The sequence below is a fragment of the Alexandromys fortis genome, unplaced genomic scaffold, assembly GCF_014885135.2.
Source record: "Alexandromys fortis isolate MF-2015 unplaced genomic scaffold, M_Fortis_MF-2015_v1.1 scaffold_33, whole genome shotgun sequence".
Classification (NCBI taxonomy): domain Eukaryota; kingdom Metazoa; phylum Chordata; class Mammalia; order Rodentia; family Cricetidae; genus Alexandromys; species Alexandromys fortis.
In genome coordinates this window covers 4,688,044-4,709,938 of record NW_026067917.1, presented here as the reverse complement: position 1 = coordinate 4,709,938, position 21,895 = coordinate 4,688,044, and the positions used below count along the sequence as shown (strand labels likewise).

General features: G+C 48.5%; 1 protein-coding gene across 1 annotated transcript in view; it reads left to right on the top strand.

Annotated features, from left to right (window-relative positions):
* The window catches only part of Kif5c (kinesin family member 5C), a 156,789-nt gene that overhangs the window by 105,055 nt on the left and 29,839 nt on the right, over positions 1-21,895 (top strand). The window contains exons 12-19 of the mRNA XM_050139912.1: positions 1,439-1,611; positions 6,520-6,588; positions 8,564-8,770; positions 10,972-11,118; positions 14,316-14,504; positions 16,576-16,693; positions 19,001-19,077; positions 20,113-20,222. Coding sequence (XP_049995869.1) covers positions 1,439-1,611; positions 6,520-6,588; positions 8,564-8,770; positions 10,972-11,118; positions 14,316-14,504; positions 16,576-16,693; positions 19,001-19,077; positions 20,113-20,222 — 1,090 coding nt within the window. The remainder of the gene's footprint in view (positions 1-1,438; positions 1,612-6,519; positions 6,589-8,563; positions 8,771-10,971; positions 11,119-14,315; positions 14,505-16,575; positions 16,694-19,000; positions 19,078-20,112; positions 20,223-21,895) is intronic.

The window sequence follows — 21,895 nt, the reverse complement described above, 5'->3', positions numbered from 1 at the left end:
TTAAGCCAGGGATTGGTGTTTGGCAAGATACTGAATTTGGTCCAGGTTCAGCCAAAAGGCCACCATGATCTTCCAGTTTTATATCAGGTCAATAGTTTCAGAGAAAAGTATATGCATAGTGTATAGTCCAGTCAAAGGGGGAAGGGGGGGGGCTTAGCTCTACATGCAGGGAAGCATGGGTTATCCAGGCTCTGCTTTGCAGTGCTGTTTTAGATGGTACTGGCACAAGTGAGATCACTGACGCTAGCTTTACCTCCACGGAAGCCTGCGTACAAGCAGCAATCCAGGCCCTCCCAGTGTTTTGCTTACACGGAGATAATGTGCACTGTGTTCAGGTGGGTTCCCCGAGCCATGCCGTACACTGTTCATGAGAGTACAGATGAAGATCTCAGGTCTTCTGTCTTTGTTCCCACGTTGGGCTCAGGGCGGGGAAATTTTTGCGGACCCGATAACATGGACTGAGAAGCCGAGTGAGGCCTGGGCTGTCCTGACGCACAGGCTGGAGTGAGAGTGTGAAGTCGCTGGTAAACGCTGTGGCGGAGAAGTCTGGTCGGTGGAGGTTTGCTTTTCAGAGAGACAGTTGAAAAAGGCAGGCGGCGTGGTTTCATGGCATCTGTTTTTCGCATTCTGTCTGTGCCTGATGCTTTTGCTGTTGGGGCAGCCCTCGGTCAGCTTGAGGTCTGTGCCTTTCCCCACATTTGCATGGCCAAATTGAGCAGGGCTTCCTTTGAAGGCCTAGCAAAGCCTGCTCTGCAGGCTGAGAAGTGTATGGATTCTAGATTGGCTGTCTTTTTTTTTTTTCTTCCCTGGGACTACCTGACATCACAAGAAATTATTCTATTTGAACTCTCCAGCAGAGCCAATTAATCCGGGCTTCCTGGGGGAGATCATGGTGGTGGAGAGAGTGATTACACTGGGCAGGTCCGGTCCTTGAGTTGAAGCTGCCCTGACTTCCTCCCCCTGGCTCCTGAGAGTCTCAGGATGGCAGGACTGGGGTCCCACAGCGTTCTAGTTAAACAGTGGCCCTGTGTTTCTTGCTTTGACTGTTTCTACTAATGACACAGTAACATAATTAATTGGTGATTAGGATGCCTCAGAGGTCTGGTTCCCTTTGAATCGGAGACTAGAGAGAATATGATTCTGGTAAGTACTAGCATATTTCTCCACTAAAAGAAAATGCGTGCAGGGCTTGGGCCTGTTACCAGAGCTGTGACCAGTGGATCCGTTTGACTTCTGCCGTGCATCCTTGGTCCAGCATTGGCCATTTAGCTACACCTTTCTTCCCAAATAGAAAGAACAGACGTCAGCTCTACACAAGGCCTCTTTGTTGTGTCTGCTGTGCGTTTGTCACTGGGGTGACTATTTTTAGAATTCTTCCTGGAGGGTTGCATGCTTGATGTCTTTAGTCCTCAGCGCCCCACTTGCTGTGTTTCCTCAGGGGAAGCTGTGCCTGAAGACGAACAAATCAGTGCCAAGGACCAAAAGAACCTGGAGCCCTGCGACAACACACCCATCATAGACAACATCACGCCCGTCGTTGTCGGCATCTCCGCCGAGAAGGAGAAGTACGACGAGGAGATCTCCAGTCTGTACCGGCAGCTTGACGATAAGGTCTGTGGTTCAGGGCAAGAACTCTGTCTCCGTGGGCCCCAAAGACGCCACTCAGTCCCAGTTAAAGAGATAAGCCATGTTATCTCTTAATGGCAAAGAGATAAGTAAGAGAAAGATTCCGTCTGTGTTGCCACATCAGGGAGAAGAAGGCATGCGGGGCTCCATGACCCCAGCTTCTTCTTCAGGGCTAAACAGGGGAGACGCTGGGGCGGGAGGCAAAAGGTGTGTTTAATGAAGTGTCAAGGCGTGGCCACTGTCTCAGTTTTGGCTCTCCAGGGTACTTATTGCATCTGGGGCGGGGGGGACGACACAGGTCAGTTCCTAGGGGTCGACGGCTCTCATTTGAACATGTGGTACCGTGTCTGCAAGACTTTCCTCTTACTAGAACCCCAGGGCACTACAGGTTTAGGTTAGTGACTGCGGACACTCAGGGACCTTTGAGGGGGTCTGAGAAAGGACCCTGGAAAACCTTACTATAAAGTACCTCAGTTACTCTTCTGTTTGTGCCTTCAGACTTGAGAAGGGGACAAGATAGCTTAGATAGCACAGGTTTTGAGGTAAATACCCCCCGAGTTATTAACATGCTTATATGCAGAATTAATCAGGCGACTGACAAAAGGAAAGAGAGATACAGGATGAAGACGGAGGCAATAGACTTTTATCCTGCTTTTCCTTGGCTTTGTGGGGCCAGGGCTTCCTGACAGAGGCAGCTTCTGCATGCCTGTTATATGTGTTAGCCAGAGACCTTCACCCTGGGGCACAGACAGAAGGTCGCAAGCACACCCAGCACCAAGCCTCCCTGGAGCTGAGATGGGGCTGCAGAAGGCTGTGGATGTCTGGCTTCCTGATTCCCGGTTTCTGGTTTGATTGCTGTGGGAGTAGAAACCTTCATGGAGGAGTGATTAGAAGAACCAGGAAGTTGGGGGCAGGTGGTCTGGGTAGACAAGCGCTCACCTTTAGAGCGATCTGTCTGTGCAGATTGCTGCAGGAGAGGAGGGCCGTGTGAGTGTGCGTGGGTGCACTTGCCTCTTTCCTTTTCTTCTTGGTAAAGTCAACAGTAGCACCGGCCTGGGACAAGGCAGGTGACTCCGAGGACTCAAGTGGTACTTTAATCTAAAGCCCTGAGTTTCAGAACTAATCACATTAGAGACGATGGCCTTTCTGCTGTGAAGCCCTTTACAGAGGTAGATAGTTGAGTGATATAGTTTGAACATGCTAATTGGGGATACTTAATCCTGGGACAAACTTTTAGGGCTCGGGTAGTCACGTAACTGAGTAACTGCGAAGGCTGGAATAACAAGAAAGACTCCACGCACAGCATGTACCAGTCTTCCCCAGTAAGGTCCAGTTAGGAACCCCTGAGGCACAGAGACTAAATGAGCATGTCATGTGATCCCGGCACATTGCCCCCCCCCCCCCCCCCCCCCCCCCCCCCCCCCCCCCCCCCCNCCCCCCCCCCCCCCCCGGGATACCCTAAGCTCTTTCAGTTCATTTCATCGAGGTTGCTGATATCGTCAGTCTGGTTTAATCTTTTCTCTGGTGGTTCGGCTCAGGTGCCATGGGGACACCTCTGGCCTGGATGTAATAGCTTTGCTCTGGGAATGTCACCATTAATCTCACAGGGCTCTGTCTGTGGGGTAAAGCCCAGAGACTGGTATCACCTTTGCAAGCTGAATGTGACTGGCTGTCTTGAGGATGCTCCTTCCGCTTGTTTCATAGTTCTGGGAGTTAATATGACCCCCCAAAGATTAAATCCTACCCTTCCAAAAACCCATCTCACAAATCCCCACACCCACGAGACTGGGTACTTACTTGGCCCCTCATGCCCTTTGTGTACTCTTTGCCTTTATTTTACCTGTGTCTTACACTCAAGATCCCAATGCAAAAGGAGATCAATAGGAAGTTAATCTTTTAATCCAACTTCCTGATTTCTCCAAAGAACTGTTTTGTTTTGAACAGTGAAGAAAACCAGATAGAATCCCTTCCCCACCTCACAGATTCTGGCATCTATAGATTCTTGGATGGCGGGTCGGAATTGGCTCTGTGATGCTGAGAGGTGGGAGAGAACAGAGCCCAGAGGCGATGTCCTGGAGGGCATCAAGCCCGTGGTCCACTGCCAGTCGTGTGTGTGAGCTGCTCGATTCTGTCCCCTCAGCTGTCATCCTTATGTGTTCCCTCGGAGACTCTAAAAGAAAGCTCCCCGCTTCTGGTGACTTAGGCCTTTAGGTGTTTTGAGAATGCATGGTTAGGTCATAGCGTCTTCTTGGATACGGAATGGTAGGACAGGAAGTGTCTGGAGGGAGGTGAAGCCTTAGCCTGGGTAGCTGCATGTGTCTTCCTTAAGTTTTCCCAGCCCATTGGTGGCAGAGCAGGAACGGGTTTTCCTAGCTCTTGACCCCGAGCCCCACACTCAATTCATTTTGACCTCAGCCCTTTTACCAAGAAATTGGTCATCTTTAGTGAATCTTTTTATGATGCAGTGGGAGGAAGATAACCCAGTTTCTCCCAAACCCTCTGTGCTGTTCCTCATGGGTCTAAGGACAGCTACACCCCAAGCTCCAGCTGTTTGATGGAAAAGCGCGCCCTTTGTAGTAGATCTGTGACTTAATGATAAGAAGCCCCAGGGAGATGCCCTGCTTGCCTGTGTGCTATCCTCATCTGTTACTCAGGACTCCCGGGTGCCACTTCAGAGATAGCAATGTATGCTATCTTTGTATATAAGAGTATAGTATAATTACTAGATTTCTCATTTGTCTCCTCTGTGTGTTCTCTTTGCTTGATGGAGAAGCCACGTCATGTGGTAACGTCAAAGGACTGTCAGTATGATGGGGATCGGGTTATAGCATTAAAATATTGATATTAGCCCTGTCTCTCATTGGAGACAGTGAATTCAGGATTGGCAAGTCGATTAAGTACTGCACTAATTACTGTGTAGCAAAAACATCTCCAGAATTAAAGGTCACCAGTGACCTTTGGACAACTGAGGTGACCGTATTATCTCATGTATAAGATATTCCCACTACAAAATTAATTTTCGAAAAGTGCATTGAAATCTGTAATCTCGGTGTGAGCGTGCTTAAACATGTCCTAAGAGATACACTCGACCTGCAGAAAGCATGGCATACCTTATTCAGAAAGGCTTAGGAGATGAAAATGAAGTCAGAATAGACAGCACTAAACCCTTAGAAGGTTGCCGTCCTAAAGGGTGAATCTGCATCGGGAAATGACGCTAGTGCTGATTGGCTCTCTGATGGAGTCCTGTTTCCATCCTTCCGGGATGGGGCTCCCCCCCCCCTTTTAAATCACATCTCAGCTTGTCACCTGCCAGGGAGGAAGGTGCATCTTCAGGCTTTGCCAAGAGCGCAAGGAACCTTGCCCTTCCCTTCTCATTTCTGTCACTCTGGGGCAGGTTTCTCTTATTTGTCTTAGGGGAGAGATGAGATAGTGGATCCCGAGGGCGCGCTCTCTGGGTCTGTTATGTAAAGCTGTTTACCTTTCTTGTGCTGAGGAACAGAAATACAGACTTGATGCTTGTAACTGCCATGCTAAGTATATGGAGGTGAGGAGAAACATGTCCTACAAAATGGCGAGTTAGCTAGGGACCCCCGTTCTGGGCAGGTTTGCTGTGCTGTGGTTTCTCTAGTTCGGCCAGCAATCTGAGTGGGGAGGAACACCATCAATATTTCATGATTATTGATTATTTATGATTATTGATGGAACAGTGGCGTATAAAGGTCAAGGCAAATGGGCTTTCTGAGCAGAGACACTGAGACCCGTGTGTAGGAAAGACCAAGGCACAGTCTCAGGACATTCCAAGCCTATGCTACGGACCTAAGAATGCTCGTGCTCTCTGGAAGGCACTAGCTACCCCATCCACAAACCACAGGCCAGCACTGATGTAGATACCACCACACACGCTGTGGATGTCTGTGGAAAACAGGTCCTGTCATCCACCCCTCTTACCTCACCTCTGGAACAGATCCAGAGCGCTGCAGTGCCGGGTAGGGCAAGGTTAATGGGGAAAACACAGAATCAGGACACGGAGCTGGATTTGACTGCTTGCCAGGCGCGCATCCCGACACAGGTCAGCAAACAGCACGTTTTCACTCATAACTGAAGGATAGGTGAGCCTAAAGCCCCATTGTCATTTTTCATAGACTGGACTTAAAATTTCATTTGGAATCATGAAAACAGAGCAGTAAAGGCCACGTTCTGCCTCGGTGGTTAGGCGTCAAGCCCGGCTGCCTCTCCTTCATTAGAGGTGGCTTCTTGGCGGGGAGAGAGGCCCGCAGCGTTCCTGCTTTCTCAGCAGCGACACCTAATGGCAGTGAAGAAAGCTGCTGTTTTTCCCACTGTAGTAGCCACTTTGAAAGAGGCATTCCTGCGTGCACACCCAGTTCGTGGCAAGGTTTGTTTGCTTGTTTTGTCTTTCATCTGAGAAGACCATTGATAGCCAACCAAGAGGGCTGTCTGTTGATACCAAAGGGAAAACACCATATAAGCACTAGTTTTGCTACGCTAAGTAGACGGCGTTGGTGCGCAAATAGTGGCCCGTCCTTCCTTGTTGCTTGGCAGCGTTCGTGGTCACAGACAGTCCATTCCATTAATATCTGTGCTTGGGGAAGGATATATCTGGAGTCCCCTTCAGTCCCCAAGTACAAGACATCTGATTTCTGGATGGACAGAATTTGGGTTTGCTTTGTAGATGTCACACTTGCCGGGGAAAAATGCTGGGTAAAGAAATATACCAATCAACAAGCTCACAGGATTGTCTCCTGCCGTCCCCGCCTCTCCCCATCTAACGAGCGAACTTAGGACTGGCCTCTTGGTGTCTGATTCCGGAAGGGAAACCAGGGCAGCAAAACTGACATAAACTAACCAAAAATTAAATGTGATGTTTCATCGTAGGACGATGAAATTAACCAGCAGAGCCAGCTGGCTGAGAAGCTGAAGCAGCAGATGCTGGATCAGGACGAGGTAAAGAACGCAATAAATTCTTTTTTACGATTTTTTTTAACCAGTTTTTGTTGTTAATGTTAGTCCTAGAAATATAACTCGCAAATAATTTTTTCAAGACCTTAAAGCACACGGAGATTTCTTGGTAGTTCTCTTACCAGTGCCTGCTAAAGGGTGACTGTGGCTGGGCCTAGACAAGCGTGTGACTTTGTAGGCCTTCGAGTCTGTGCTCTGCTTAGCCCTGGGAGGGCAGGTACCTTGCTCAGCCCCTGCAAAGCAGTACTCCGCTATTGAGGCTGCTTCACCTCTGCATGTGAGCCGCTGCACAGGAACAGAATGCTTTGTCTGTGGCGTGTTCACGCGCGTCTAGTGCACTTCGACCGCGTTCACCCTGTTCCCCTTTCCTGTCGCACCTCCCTTTCCTGTTTTTTTTTTCCCCTACTTCCTTTTCCAAGCTAACCCGCTAAAGTCCATATAGAACAAATGTGACATTTGTCTTCCTGCGCCTGGCTAATTTTCTTAATGTGGTGTCTCAGATCTTTTCTTACAGATGACATAATCTTCTATTTATTGCTAAATAAAATTTTATTATGTGTTTGTATCTGTCATGTCATCTTTCTACCTGCCTTTCGATTTGTCCATCCATCTGTCCGTCCGTCCATCCATCCATCCATCCATCCATCCAGTCTCCCTCTCACATTTCCTCTGTCTAGACGTCTATTGATGGATTCCTAAGCTTGTTCTATAACCTGACTCTTGCAAAAATATTGTTTATACTTTGGCATAGGCCATGTTCTGCCACTGTTGTACAGGGGAAAAAAAAAAACCCAAACCAAAATCAGATGTAGAGCATCAGAGGGAAAGTCAGTGCCGGGCAACTGTCTTTGGCATACTATAAAGGAGGCTGGCTGTTTGCAGCCTCCCCCTGGCGGCATGCTACGGTAAACACACTGTTTTGCCATAAATTTTACATACAGGAACCCAAGCAAAGCACATCCAGCCAATCTACCAAGATGATTCAAAGTTCTCTTGCTGAGATCACCTAAGTATTCTCCTCTTTTGTGTTTTAAGATGCCTTTGCTTCACGGCTAAAGCTGATTGGCTCATACAACGTAGTGATGGCGGGTGGTAGAGGTGATGCTCCAGGCTCAGTCCCCCACACCCGGAAATTACTGTCCCTGTAACCATTTCCTTCCTGTTTCCCATCGTCTTTACAGTGTAATGACTGGGATTTTGTGGGGGGACAATCTGTGCCTTTCGAGTCAAGGGAACCAGATGGAATAGGTTTCTATCTTACCTGGTGTTGAAGCCACCTGCTTGTATTTGCCGTTCTCGGCATCCCCAAGAGAGATGCAGCTGCCTTGGATCAGTTCACTTTGCTACAGCTTAAACCTTTCCCCCCTGCAAAGCAATTAATATTCTTGTTAGGGAAATCAGAAAATAACAATAGGAACAAAGCTAAAGAAACCATCTACAAGCCCAGGAACCCATATTACCACGTGTCAGTATTTGAGGCATATTTTCCTAGACATTCCTAAAATTAAGGAAATGTGACTTCATTTTAAGTACTGTTGGTGATTTTGAAATCAGCTTATGTCCAGTATGAAATCATGGCACTGATTTCAAAAGCTCTGCCAGTGTTAATATGGTCATTTGGAATGGTTTTCCCAGCTTTTGTTTAACATGGAAAAGGCAATCAGCTTGTTTTCTATGCCGTGGTGTGTGTGTGTGTGTGTGTGTGTGTGTGTGTGTGTGTAGTTCAGTCTTTGACTTAAGAATAAGATTCCCAAGTTAAAAAGGAAAAAAAAGAAAAGATTTTTGGAATAACATTTGAAAATGCATTTAGCATCTGTACTATACAGTGAGAGTTCCTGGCGCCTGCGTGTTTCCAGGCTGTTTTCTTGTATCTCGTTATAAAGTTGCTCTTTGCGGGTAGAGCACAGGTCGTTGCCGTATAATTAGTGGAGTCACCCACTCTTCCTTCTCATTTCCTCAGCTTCTGGCCTCCACAAGAAGAGACTACGAGAAGATACAGGAGGAGCTGACACGCCTCCAGATTGAAAACGAGGCAGCCAAAGACGAAGTGAAAGAAGTCCTCCAGGCCCTGGAGGAGCTGGCTGTCAATTATGACCAGAAGTCACAGGAAGTGGAGGACAAGACCAGAGCCAATGAGCAGCTGACGGATGAGCTGGCCCAGAAAACGGTTGGAGCAATAGTGTTACAGGGGCGGGACTTCCTTGTTGAGAGATTTTTTTTTTTATATAGGAAGGCAGTTGGCTGAATGCTGTGACCTTTCCACCATCCCCCCCTCCCCCAGACTGCCCGTCACAGCCCCTTTACACCCAGGAAACATGTACTACCAGCAAGAATGCCTTCAGGAATTAGTTGAGTGCAGATTCTAGATCCAGAAAAAGCTCAGGGAAAAATTTGACTTTATGACTCTTGAACCCCAGGCGAGATGTTTCAGCATCTTCAACAGTAATTGCTTTGTCTATCAAAATGGCAATAATACGCTCCTTGAGTGGCCTGAGTTGGTGGCCGGTTATCTAAAGCACTGAGCAAGGACAGGTGCGTGTGACATGGTAACACCGGAAGTGTTGTCATGGAGAGCAAAGGTGGGGACCATTGGCATTATGCATTCCATTGTTTACATCCTGCTGAATGAGATTGCTCTCCCCCCCCCCCCCCAGCTTCTTGTCCTAGCTTCAGGAGGCCTGAGGTAAGCCGGTCCGTGAATTTGCATCCAGCCTGCACACGGCAGGATTTCCAGTTCTTCCCAGAGAGACGGACGCTGGGGCTTTTACTTGGTGGACTAGTGGCAGGCAGCAGGGCCAGTGAGCACTTGGTGAGGTAGCTGTGCCGTGACCTTTGCTGGCTGGACATGGGTGGTGAAGTTGAGGTGGCTGCTGCAGCCTGTGGCTCTTGGTGTGCCGGACCATCTTACAGAAATATTAGTCTGTGGGACACAGACCACATGGTGAGGAAAGTGTTGGCGGCTGGTGGCGGAGTGGATAGGGAGTCCTACTTCCTATTTCACTGAGAAAGAAAGTCCTTCCTGATGGCTTCCTGGAGAAAGGACTGCAGGGTCTGTGGTGTTAAAAATAAGGTGTCACGGAACAGTTGGCCATGGCGGCCTAAGCTGTCGCAGACTCGCGGAGGCACCTTCACTGCTTCGGCTGCGTCCTCCTGGGTTCGTCAGCTTGTGTTTTGTGCTCCTCAAAGCAAGGCACGATTTTCCAAACTGTGCTTCTAATTTTGTGTCCAAACAACTATTACCAGACTGCTTCATACGCTTTACATAAGCTGCGGTGACTATCTGGCTACAGCTGGTACAAATAAATGCCTTCGCGTTAACTTGCGAGGCTGCAGTAGACTTGCTCCCGTATTGGCTGCGTTGGTACCGAGATGCCAGAAGGAGGGTATTCCGTGAGTGAAGAACACGTTACTTCTCATGGCAACAAACGCGGAGGGTAGAAAAGAGGTGAGCTTGCTGGAGTTTGGGGAGAAAATAGGGCTTCTGCTGCTTAGGAAGGAGCTGGATTTTGGAACTTGAGTCATTTTGAAAAGTTACGGTATTTGTCTTCCCTGGGGATTAGAAGATGTTTTAAGTTGTTTTCTACGCTCATTGATGTTTGTCTGGGCCATTGATTCCAGAGCCATTAATTAGAGTATTTGGAAGTGACCCAGGGAGCATAGAGCGGGTACTAGAACGAGGGAGGCGAAAGGACACTTGGCGAGTTAGAAAACACGATTGAATACGACAGCCATAAGTGCCTGTTTTCGCACCATCGTGTGCAAGTAGACGCCAGAGGTCAGCCTTGGGCAGCGGTCCTCGGTGCTCTCTGTCTTGTTTTTTGAGACAGTCTCATTCTTTTGGAATTCATCGAGTGTGCAGACCGGCTGGCCATGGGCCACAGGACTCCTGCCCAGCGCTGAGGTAACGAGTGTGCACCACCAGGCCCAGATTTCTGTTACATACCTTTTGGGAATCTAACTCAGGTTCCAAGTACCTCATTAATCGAGCCAGCAGTCCAACCTTTTGTTTATTTAAAAATCTGCATTACTTTACAGTTGCAGGTGGAGGTCAGAGCACCATTTGCTGGGATCAGTTCTTGCATTTACCTGCTGTGTTCTAGGCCCTGGATTTATCTTTAATAACTCACTTTGCTAGCATGGATACTGTCAGCAAAAACATACCTGGTCTTACAAGATAATATCTCCGTATTAAGTTCCCCTGCCAGAGAACCGAGTGCCCAGCACCAGTTGGCCTTCAGGGTTCTCCTTCACTTAGACCAGAGGGATGATCAAGTAGCTGAGTCCGGCTTGGGCTGTTGAGCTCTGGAGGCTGCAGGAAGGAAATTCATGGGCCACCTTGCTAACTTGTGGTTGAATTGGTTTCTGCAGACGACGCTGACAACGACCCAGAGAGAGCTGAGTCAGTTGCAGGAGCTCAGCAACCACCAGAGGAAGAGGGCAACGGAGATCCTGAACCTGCTGCTGAAGGATCTGGGGGAGATAGGCGGCATCATCGGCACCAACGACGTGAAGACGGTGAGCCGGACTTCCGTCCTCCATTCCTGCGCTGCCTGTGGTGTGATCTGGGCTTGGTGGCACCTGAGCCTCAGGGCTGTGGTCTGTGCTGGGAAATAGCTGAAGGCAGGGGGAAAAAAAGCTGGTGCTTGAAGGTTGGGGGGTGGAGGAGAGGAACAATTCGCCTTTCCAATCTGGGGAGCGTCTTCCTGTCTTGGTGGGTCTTGTGTGACTTGGTTTATTCCTCGGCCTAACTTGTAGTGTCCCCATATTGGGGCTCAGCTCAGGGAAGTCTCAGGTCAGACCTCAGTTGTCTCCCCCTTAAGAGCCCAGTGCCGTGAGAGTTCTCCAGCCAAGCAGCACGGGTTATGTAAGCTTCTAGATGAAAGTCACAGGCAACCGGCAGCGGCTCTCGGAGTAAACCACGCTTTATTATCTGCAGTGGAGAAGCCTTGTTATTCAGCGTGATCCACATCACCTGGGGCTGATTAGCAATATAGACCCGCGGCCTCCCTCAGACATACTGAAGCAGAAATTACCTTTTAACAAGCTTCTCCAGGTGACTCGTGGCTTATTAAAGTTAGAGAAACAAATTTGGTTTCCCTGAAGCGGCGGCTCAATAATACAGAGGACCCAGCGTCTCTATTCTGTTTCCTCTCTGGCTGGCCCCAGCCTGTTTCCTTTGCATGGCCTTAAGCTTTTGCCTCCTGGAGCAAGATCACTGCTATAGAAGACGATACATCACTTCTTCTCTCGCCTACATCCCAGGCAGTGTGGGCTGCAACACTGACTGCTTTTATCCAGGAGGGAACTATATGCCAACAGTTCCCAGTAGATGTAGCCGAGCAGCTGCAGGTCGTATGGACCATCCCAAAGGGGAGTAAGATTGCCATGAGTGGTGTTCTCCCCTGGAGTTATGTACACCAGTGCTCCTGCAGGCGAGGAAGTGAGAGAGGTGGGGAAATGGAGGGCGATCTAAAGTTGTCTCAAAGCTGGGATGAGAAGGGAAAGAGAGAAAGAAATATCTGCCAAGAACAACAGTCATTGGCCACGATGTACATTGTTGTCACTAACCAGGAAAACAGCATAGAGAATCACAAAGATAGCTTTCTTGGGGTAAACATTGGATGAAGTCCCCTTCACACTTTTGAGGGGTACTGTTGTCTTCTGAGGATGGTGGTGACCCGCAAAGCCTGCTCCTCCCCCAGGATGCTAGTGATCCACAGTTCTGAAGGGCATTGCTTTCCAGTGGCGGAGCAGCTAGGATGGAGCGGTTACAGCGTTGACGACACTGGGCTGAGGAGTGGGGCTCCTTAGCTTGCTGCCCACAGATCCTGGAAACAGAACCCTCTGAACGGAAGCACTTTACGCCTTTACTGAACGGCCCTTCAGTGTGTTGGCAGTGGTTAAACCCTGGGAACCCCTGCAAAATTTAGAGATCACCTCTGGGAAACAGGAATCCCTTGAAAGGTGCCACAGGTCTAGGCTGAACAGATAAGACCTTGTACTTTGATTGCTGCAGAGTGTCTCGTGTGTCCGGGTCAGTCTGTCAGCCCAGCCTGGTCATTCTGTGCCTGAGGGGTAATTTTTAGAGCCCCGTGTTGGTGTTGAGCAAGGTAATTCTGGCTGTCCAAGGCCTCTCAGGACCAGTTGGGCCTGATTTGTGGGAAGTTGGTGTCTGCTGCGGAAGGCAATAAGGGGAGGTTTTTTTTTTTTGCTAAGGTCTAATATGGAGCCAATCAGCTTGCTAACTAATCCAAAGTGTGCCTGTGCTTTGTCATCCAAGGCCCCTCCTGCTGGAAGACGGATTTTTAAATACTCTCCGGGTGTTTTGAGATTATTTTTAGACTCCAGACATTGGCTGCCCTAATTTCACCGATGACTCTCCCTTGTAGATCGTGGTGTTCTTAGAGGGCCTTGTTCCCTGATGGGCCAGCGACAAAGGCTGCAAGTGTTTTCCACTTGATGTTCCCATGCTGTGGCGTTTACAAGCAGGTTGGACTGAGGAGCACTGGAGGGAGGCAAATCTCAGGCAGTCACAAGCCCAACACGACCTAGCAAGGGCCTCCAGGAAGGGGTTTCACCCGGCTGTCGGCTTGGTATTAGGTTGCAGTCGCTGTTAAGTATTGATGAGTTCTTATAAGGTTAAGATCACAGGGCTGGGATGCAGAACGATGTGTTTTTTATTTGCTCCCAGTTTTCAGGGCTTATGCTCAGTACCATTTAAATCTTAGCCCTCAAATATATACATGGAAAAAAATGTCTAGTTAATGGCAGCAGTAATAACATAAGGAGGTGGGAGGGGCAGTGAGAGGACACTGTGGAGCCTTAGAAAGCAGAGCTAGAGTCCTTGCCTTCAGCGGAAGCTGCTGTCCTTGGGCTCGATTCTCCCAGGACTGAACACTCTTCCTAAAGTGCAAGGCTGCCCTCTGGTGGCGAAATGTAGTACACACAACGCTACTTTCTCAATGCCTTACTTGGCTTGTGTACCAAGCATCCCAGCCTACTCCAAATTCCTTGTTTCTGATCTTTGGGTCCCAGTGGAGCTCAGAAATGTAGAAGCCATATATAGCTCACTCAGGCATTCTTCCAAGATTACCGCTTCTCAATGTAAGCTTAGGCTTTGTTCTTAGATATCTTAATAATTAGGAGGGCAGGTGCAAAAAGGCAAAGAAAAAGAGATTGGTAGCAACAGGTAGCCAAGCGGGGAAACCTTTACCGCAAGGAGACGCTGGAATGAATGCTGCATTCCCAGGCAGTAGAGGTTTTGTTTGAAGACTATGGAAAAAGCCTTTTATGGCAATAGAGACAATGGGCTACCTCACCACTGAGAAGGGTGTGGAAAATTGAAATTCTAGGCTGAGTTTCTCTACAGGTTAGGAGCCCTTACAAGGGGCACGATTGTAGTCATACAAGGTAGGGCTTCTGAGAAATTTTCTCCTTGAAGAAATTCTTCAGTAGTTTTTCTTCCGGCGTCATCTTGTCTATCCTCAAATTAAGGCCAGTGAAACGCACGGCTAACTGAGGAGTATGCTGGATGGTGGTTTCTGACGGGAACGTTCTTATGTAGTCTCCAGTTTCTTGACACTGACTCGGTAGGGGTTATTTTCAGTTTTTCCTATGATGAGACTTTTTGCCACAAAGCTAGGGGCGCCTCAGGGACCCGCGGTCAGGTTCCAAGCGATCCACGAACTTCTGACGTTTCCTTCCGTACTCAGCTGGCAGACGTGAACGGAGTCATTGAAGAGGAGTTCACCATGGCGCGCCTGTACATCAGCAAGATGAAGTCGGAGGTCAAGTCCCTCGTGAACCGCAGCAAGCAGCTGGAGAGCGCCCAGATGGACTCCAACCGGAAGATGAACGCCAGCGAGCGGGAGCTGGCTGCTTGCCAGCTGCTGATCTCCCAGGTGGGCTGTCCACCCTCCCTGTTCACGTTCCCCTGTTGAGACCTGTCCCCTCCATGTCCTTCGTGGGGCAGTTCTGGGCTGCAGTAATGTGTACGCTTACTGTTCAGGTTTGAGATGTCTGAGATTGTCCCAGTATGCTGGTCATGGCTGTGCAGCAGAGTCATTTGAGGGGCAGGCACCAGCGTGGCCTAAATGTCTAACAGCACCACGAGGCAGACAGGACATCATATTCTGATTTGGCTTTAAACGTACACAGTGATAGAAACAACTCCAAACTAATTGTCTTGAGAGAGGTCTACGGTTGGTTTTTTATTACATAAATAGTGTTTAAAGGGCCCTTCAGTGCTGATATGTGATGGAAAGTTGATAAATATGATGGTAATCCTTTGGAAAGCACTTGGAAAATACAAAACCAGAAAAAATGTAAGTATCGTGTGTGTGTGTGTGTGTGTGTGTGTGTGTGTGTGTACATGCTCACGTGTATGTACACATGTGGAGGCCAACTTTGACTTTGGTGTTTGAAATATTTAGTCAGGGGCCTTATCCCAGGCCCTGGCATCCATCTTTGGAATACTGGGTAGGAAACTCCATTTCAATCCCCTCCCCTGGGAGTTGCTTTAATCCAAACTCCACCTCTGAGAAAGCCCGCTAAGAGGTGACCCCTCCCCAGGAAGGGTCAACACCACTCCCACAGGCTACTTAAACTGCCTCAAATAATGAACACTTGGTCTCCCCTTTTCTCTCTTCCCCTCCCCATGCTTTCCCAGGACCACCCGGGAGCGCTGCATTAAACATGGGCATCTTTTATTCGGTTTGATTTGGTCTGATTGAAATTATTTGCATCAGCGGAGAGGCTCGTCTAAGAAATATTACTAACATTTGGGTAGCCTCTCTTCTCTGTTTTTTGAGATAGGATATCTTAGTGGTACTGGACCTGGTGCTTGTGTTTTGGCTACACTGGCTGGCCTGCAGTCCCCTGGGTCCCACCTGTCTTTGTCCGTCCTCAGTTCTGGGGCTGTAGGCAAATGCCACCACTCAGCTTTTACATGGCTTCTGGGCATCCAGATGTGGGTCCTCATGCTTCTGTCCTCTGTGCCAGACGTGTCTTTTGGGCTAATAATTTTATGTATTCTGTTTTTCATTGGTAATAGAGATGAAAATTTTAAGTTTCATAAGGCATTATAGTTTTGTGGTTAAAATATTAAAAGCTTCTATGGAAACTGTTGAATGCACTATTATTTTACATTATGATAAAATATATTACCCAAATACATACCTGTTGATAGACAAATGGTGAAGTTATGTGGAAGAATATTATATAGGACTTTAAAAAATCCATAAAACTTGGGTATTTGGGAAATATAATTATATAAAATTAAGTTAAAGTGAAAAATGTGTTATATCTGTGCCATTTTATATCTATGTAAAACAGTCCTTGCTGAAACTCTTTCTTCTTTGGTTTTACCTTCTTCCCCAAAAGCCGTGTGTGTGCATGGGTGTGTGTGTGTGTGTGTGTGTGCATATGTGTGTGCGTGTGTGCGTGCGTGCGTGTGTGATGGGTCTCTAATGACCAGAGTTGGTGCATTGTGTCTGAGGGACAAAAGAAAACTAGATGAACTGTTTGAGTCTACAAGTACATGTTCAAAGAAAGAGGACTTCAGCCCTAGATGGGTCCTCGATCCTTCACACACACCCTTCTCCTGTGCCTTATGGTGCTGGGGACTGAATACAGGGCCATTGCTCGTGCTAGGCAGGTGCTCTACTGCCAAGCTACCCCAGTGTTTGCCGTGAGGAAGGCTTTGATCTCCACACAAGGGACATGGTATGCAGTGTGTATATGTGTGCCCGCGCGCGCGCGTGTGTGTGTGTGTGTGTGTGTGTGTGTGTAGACACAAGCTGCAGAGCCCATGGAAGAAAGAGAACTGCCTTGGTCCTCAGGCAAAGTCGAAATATGAAGCATTCCATGGTGAGGTCTCTAAGTTGTCGCTTCCTATTGGCCAGCTCTAGACAAGCCTGGGCAAGCAGACACTAGCCACTCATCTTTCCTGTTCATCTCTTTTCTTCCTCAAAGCATGAAGCCAAGATCAAATCTCTGACTGACTACATGCAGAACATGGAACAGAAGAGGAGGCAGCTGGAAGAGTCCCAGGACTCACTCAGCGAAGAGCTGGCCAAGCTCCGAGCCCAAGGTAAATACTGACACTTCGCAGGCTTCAGGCCCTGGGCCTGACTCAGGCTCTAGCTGCCGGAGTCTTGATGTTTAGTTCTGTTCGGTTACAGCAATTCTGTGTCTGCTGGGAACCACTGGAAGAGAGCTATGCTTGCCTCTCTGTGAATCTGCTGCCTCCCCAGCTTCCCTCTGTCCACCCAGATGCCTGGGGGGGGGCAGCATCCCCTTCTTCCTACCCAGGTGGCCTCTGGTCACTCAGCAGAGCTGTCTCTTGCACTTGTCAGGTGTCTTTGCTCTGCTCATCTCTGCTCTGACTGCCTTCTGCAGCCTAGGTAGGGATGGTGGCTAAGTCAATATGACACTGGGGGGGGGGGGTCTCACTGCCAGCCTTCTCTGGACTAGCCACCTGCTGTATCCCAGGGTGACTCTGAAGCGCCAATTCTCTTATGTCAGATCCTTCCACAGAGTTCTGTACTCACACTATGGCTGAGCTGGGAAGCTCAGCTTTTGAACAAACTTTTCCCTTAGCCGAGTGATATCTGACACACAGGAAATGTGTAATAAATGTGAATAAACAGAAGCAAAAAAACCAGAGTGGCAATCAGAAAAGCAGAAGGCTGAACAAGATTAAGAAGTTTACAATGTGCAGAGTGAGACCAGCCACACATAGTAGAGGCTGAAATGAAAATTAAATTTTTACAGAGCAATTTGAATAGCAATAACAGTTCTTCATAACATTTGATCATCAAATTTTAACTATATTTTTAAAGATTTATTGTGTGTGTGTGTGGTATGTGTATGTGTGCATGTGTGTGTGTGTGTACATGCACAGGTGCCTGAAGAGGCCAGAAGAGGTTGTTGGATGCCCTGTAGATCGAGTTATAGGCACTTGTGCACCACCTGGTCTGGGAGCAGAGAACTCAACTTCATCCTCTGGAGGAGCAGCAAGTGCTCTTAACTACTGAGCCATCTCTCCAGCCCCTCATCACAGAACTTTAGATCAGAAAAGCGTAAACAAGAATGCAGAGAAGAGGGGAAAAGGAAACCGTCCAAAATATCTGAAAGTTCAATAGAATTTAATAGAATCTCGGTCTTCATGTTGGAGACAAGACATGCATGTAGCGATGATTGGTGATGCAGTGTTAGGTTAAAATCTTTATTGCAGGTATTAAAAATGGATCCTGTGGTCTTAGAAATTAATATTTGAAATAAAAATGCTTTGATGAGTAATAGGATTGATGATGATATTATTTTGTTTCTTTTGTTTTCATGTTAAGCTATTTACTGGATCAATACATGCTGCTTCAGGTTCAAAGGCAAATTAAGAATGAGCCCTGCCATAGCTCTGGAACAGTTTATGGTAGTGGTAAAGAGTGAATGTTGAGAATAGAGTACACCACCTAACGCTGGATTAAAGAAAAGCATTCTTGCTGAGCGGTGGTAGCACACGCCTTTAATCCCAGCTCCGCAGGCAGTCGCAGGCATATCTCTGTGAGTTCAAAGCCAGCCTGGCCTACAAAGAAAAAGAAAGGAAAAGTATTCTCCCCTCATGCATTTCCTGCAGTGGGGCCATTGAGTAGACATACACCCAGGGAGAAGACCTGAAATAAGGTAAAACAGACCAGAGATATAATGAATTAGATGTCACTGTCCAAATGACATTTGCTCCTGCACCCCCCCCCCAAGCTCTCCAGCTCAGGCTGCACTTGCCTGTTGCTCAGGGAGCCCCACTTAGCAAGAAGAGCACACAGAAACTGCTGGCAACAGCCCCGCCCACCTGGGGCCCCCGGTGAATCCAGAGAGCATTAGGATATATTTCTGCTTTCCTTGTTAGCGTCTTTAGCTTGTTTTCCTGCTTCAGATCCTTCGCAAACCATCAGCTACTCCTGGGAGGTAAACTAAGTCCTAGTGGAATTTTGCCAGTGACATGAATCCAGATGTCACCTCACACTCAGAGGGCCTCTGTAATCTGCAAGGCTTGATCAGGTCCTCATGTTGGCGCCCTCTGGGGGGCACTCTCAGAGGCCAGGTGGGAGGCAGTTTTGGGGCTACCTGCTTCTAATTAGCCCCTTCCTTTCCCTGGCTGCTCCCCCTAGGGAGACCCCAATCCACGTGAAGTACCAAGTGACCTGACCAGCAGAGGCCACAGGAGAGGTCAGCCCCGGCTTCGGGTGCTTGGTCAGGAGGTGGACACTGGTGCTACTCTGATACAAGCTGGCTGCTGTTTTCACTATGTTGCCATGTTTTTTTTTTTTTTTCCTGAGTTTTGGCTTTGGGTACGAGTCTTGCCAGTTAACACTGAAGTCACTTTTTCAATTTGAAACAGAAAAAATGCATGAAGTCAGTTTCCAAGATAAGGAGAAGGAGCACCTGACAAGGCTACAGGACGCTGAGGAGATGAAGGTAAGTGTGTGTGTGTTCGTGTGTATGTGTGTGTGCGTGTGTATGTGTGTGTGTTTGAGGTGTGTGCACATATCCTCTGACCTGCGCACATCAGCGTAAAACAGAGAGGAGAGGCATCCTGATTGGACCTTCAGAGCAGCTCTCCTGGGGCCTCATGCAGTCAGGAGGTGGTGAGGGGACTGCCCAGGAGCCAGAAACTGTAATCTGTAGGTGCAGGTGTGTTCCTGAAGAATCGGGATTATGGGCAGCACCACAGTGACCACACAGGTCACGTGACTAGTGGTAACGTCTCAAGGAAACCTTTCCTTTCAACCCCCACAAAGAAGATCTTCGAACCCAAGTTTCCTAAAACACAGACCTTCATGGTCATATTTAAATCAAGAATGGAAAATGTAGGAAAAAAAAAAAACAACAACTGGAAACTAAAGTGTTCAAATATGAATAAAACGGCCTGGAAAGAGCAGGAATTCTGATCGATTTAGACAAACCACGAGCCTCGCTGAACAGAAGCTCACAGCTAATATTCTGCCGTGGTTCTGCTCCGGCCAACAAAACCTAGCCCCTCCTTCTCTGGTGGTCTGCTCTGACTTGAGAGTGTTTTTGGACGTCTCTGAATGCCCCATAGGTCTGTGGTGGGCTGGACAGAGAGAGGGGCTGCCTCTCAATTCCGCAGGTGAGGCAGTCTTCTTCCAGGGATTAAGCGACATGTCTGAGGTCACTCCGGTAGTAAGAGGCCAGTGTTCTGACTGGCTTGGCTGGGAAGACCATGCAGCTCAGATGAGTGGTTGAAGCCTTTGCTAACTTCTGTGCAATTATTGGGCTGGTGTGACTCCAAGGCCCACTCAGTTTCATGACAGATCTGTGGGCTTTGCTGTGCAGATGAAACAAGGCCAGGAGCTTGGGCCCAAGAGCCAAAAACCACCCTTAATTTTGGGATTTAACATCTGAGGGAGGTAGACATGGATCCGGGGCTTGTCGCTGCGTGGGCAGGATGCCAACAAGCTGATGCGACATTTCTCCTGGCCTGGCTTGCAGAAGGCTCTGGAGCAGCAGATGGAGACTCACCGGGAAGCGCACCAGAAGCAGCTGTCCAGACTTCGTGACGAAATTGAGGAGAAGCAGAAAATCATTGATGAGATTCGGGAGTGAGTCGACTAGGGGCTCACGGGACATGGGGTGGGCATGCTCAGGCCTTGTGAGCCAGCCTTAAAGGGCATGACTTTTAGCTGGGGGCCCTTGTCTCCTGTGCATGCGCTCTGTACTCTGCCTGGGTGGCGCTACCTCCGAGGTCTGTTCTTCCATCTGGAGCCCGGCCTCCTGGGGCTCTGGTATAGCAGGTGACAGGCAGACTCAGCCACCCCTCTGCATCACCCCAGCCCGGGGCAGTAACATTTCGTGGTGACTCAGGTTGGGAGATACATGCCCAGGAGCCAGAGAGAATATATTAAAGTATGGGGGAAAGAAAGAAAGAAAGAAAGAAACAAAGAAAGAAAGAAAGAAAGAAAAAGAAAGAGAGAAAAGAAAAAACGGTTCTTCCTCCAGGAATTAATAAACACTCCAAAGAAGCCATTTGGCATTGCTACCCATTCAGCCCAACAAAGAATGCACCCGTAGCCACCTGGTCACCTGTGTGCACACCTCAGAGGCCTATGCCAGTACATCTGTGCACATTGGACACCAACATGCCGCACCACTGCTCCGGGATGGTGCCATGGCAGCTTTTAACTCCAGATGCTGCCATATAGCGCCACCCTGCCATCTCAGGGTCTCTGGGGGCTCCCTGTTCCATAGCACTCTTTCCTTTCTGTAGCAAAGCTCCCTTCTGGGGGAGTCCTGTTCTAGGGGTTCTTTATGCTCTTTGCATAGCAGATTTCCTTGGCAGTCTCCACACCCCTTTGCACAGCAGCCCTTGAGATGTTCCCCCCAAAGGCGTACTCTCAAAGAACACATGTCTACTGAGATACCATTTTCCCCACCGCTCCTCCCCCGCACTGGGCCAAGGTACCCCCACCCCCCAGCACCTCCGCTTTCTGCAGATGAAGCATTAGATTTGGGAAGCAAGGTTGAATTATTTACTTAAGGTCACACTGCTAAACGGGAATCAGACTGGAGCTAAGCATTTAATTCTCCAGGCTACTGATCCAAATCTTCGCCCAGTATGTGAGCCGCTTGCAAGTACATTTGCATCTTGAGGGAGAAGGGGCAGCGGAGGGGAGTCTAGGAGGTGGCCTGGCCCTGTGCGGTCTGCCTAAGGACAGGCCTCGGCATGCCTTCTCCCCCTCCTGCACCTGCCCCACCTATCACACCTTGAGCTTTCCCTGGACATGGTTCTGATTAATCTCCCTCAAAACATCGTGGGGAAAGAGAGGGAAGAAAGGGAGGGGGAGAGAGAGAACGCCAGTACCCCAGTCCCTGCCTGGGGAGCTTGCTCAGCTTGGTACCTGGGTGCTTCTGACTTCCTTCACACAATCCTATGGTCTCAGCCCCACAGAAAGCCTGGTTTATGAGCACTGGCGTGATGCAGAAGTACATTAGACATTCCTGTCTTAGAGTTCCTATTGCTGTGATAAAATGCTAAGAGCATAAGCAACCTGGGGAGGAAAGGGTGCATTTCAGCTTACGGTTTACAGTTCATCACCCAGGAAAGTCAGGACAGGAACTTAAGGCAGTGGCCATGGAGGGATGTTGCTTACTGGCTTGCTCCTCATGGCTTACTCAGCCTGCTTCCTTTCCTTTTTTTTTTTTTTTTTTTTTTTTTTTTTTTTTTTTTTTTTTTTTTTTTTTTTTTTTTTTTTTTTTTTTTTTTTCTTTTTTTTCC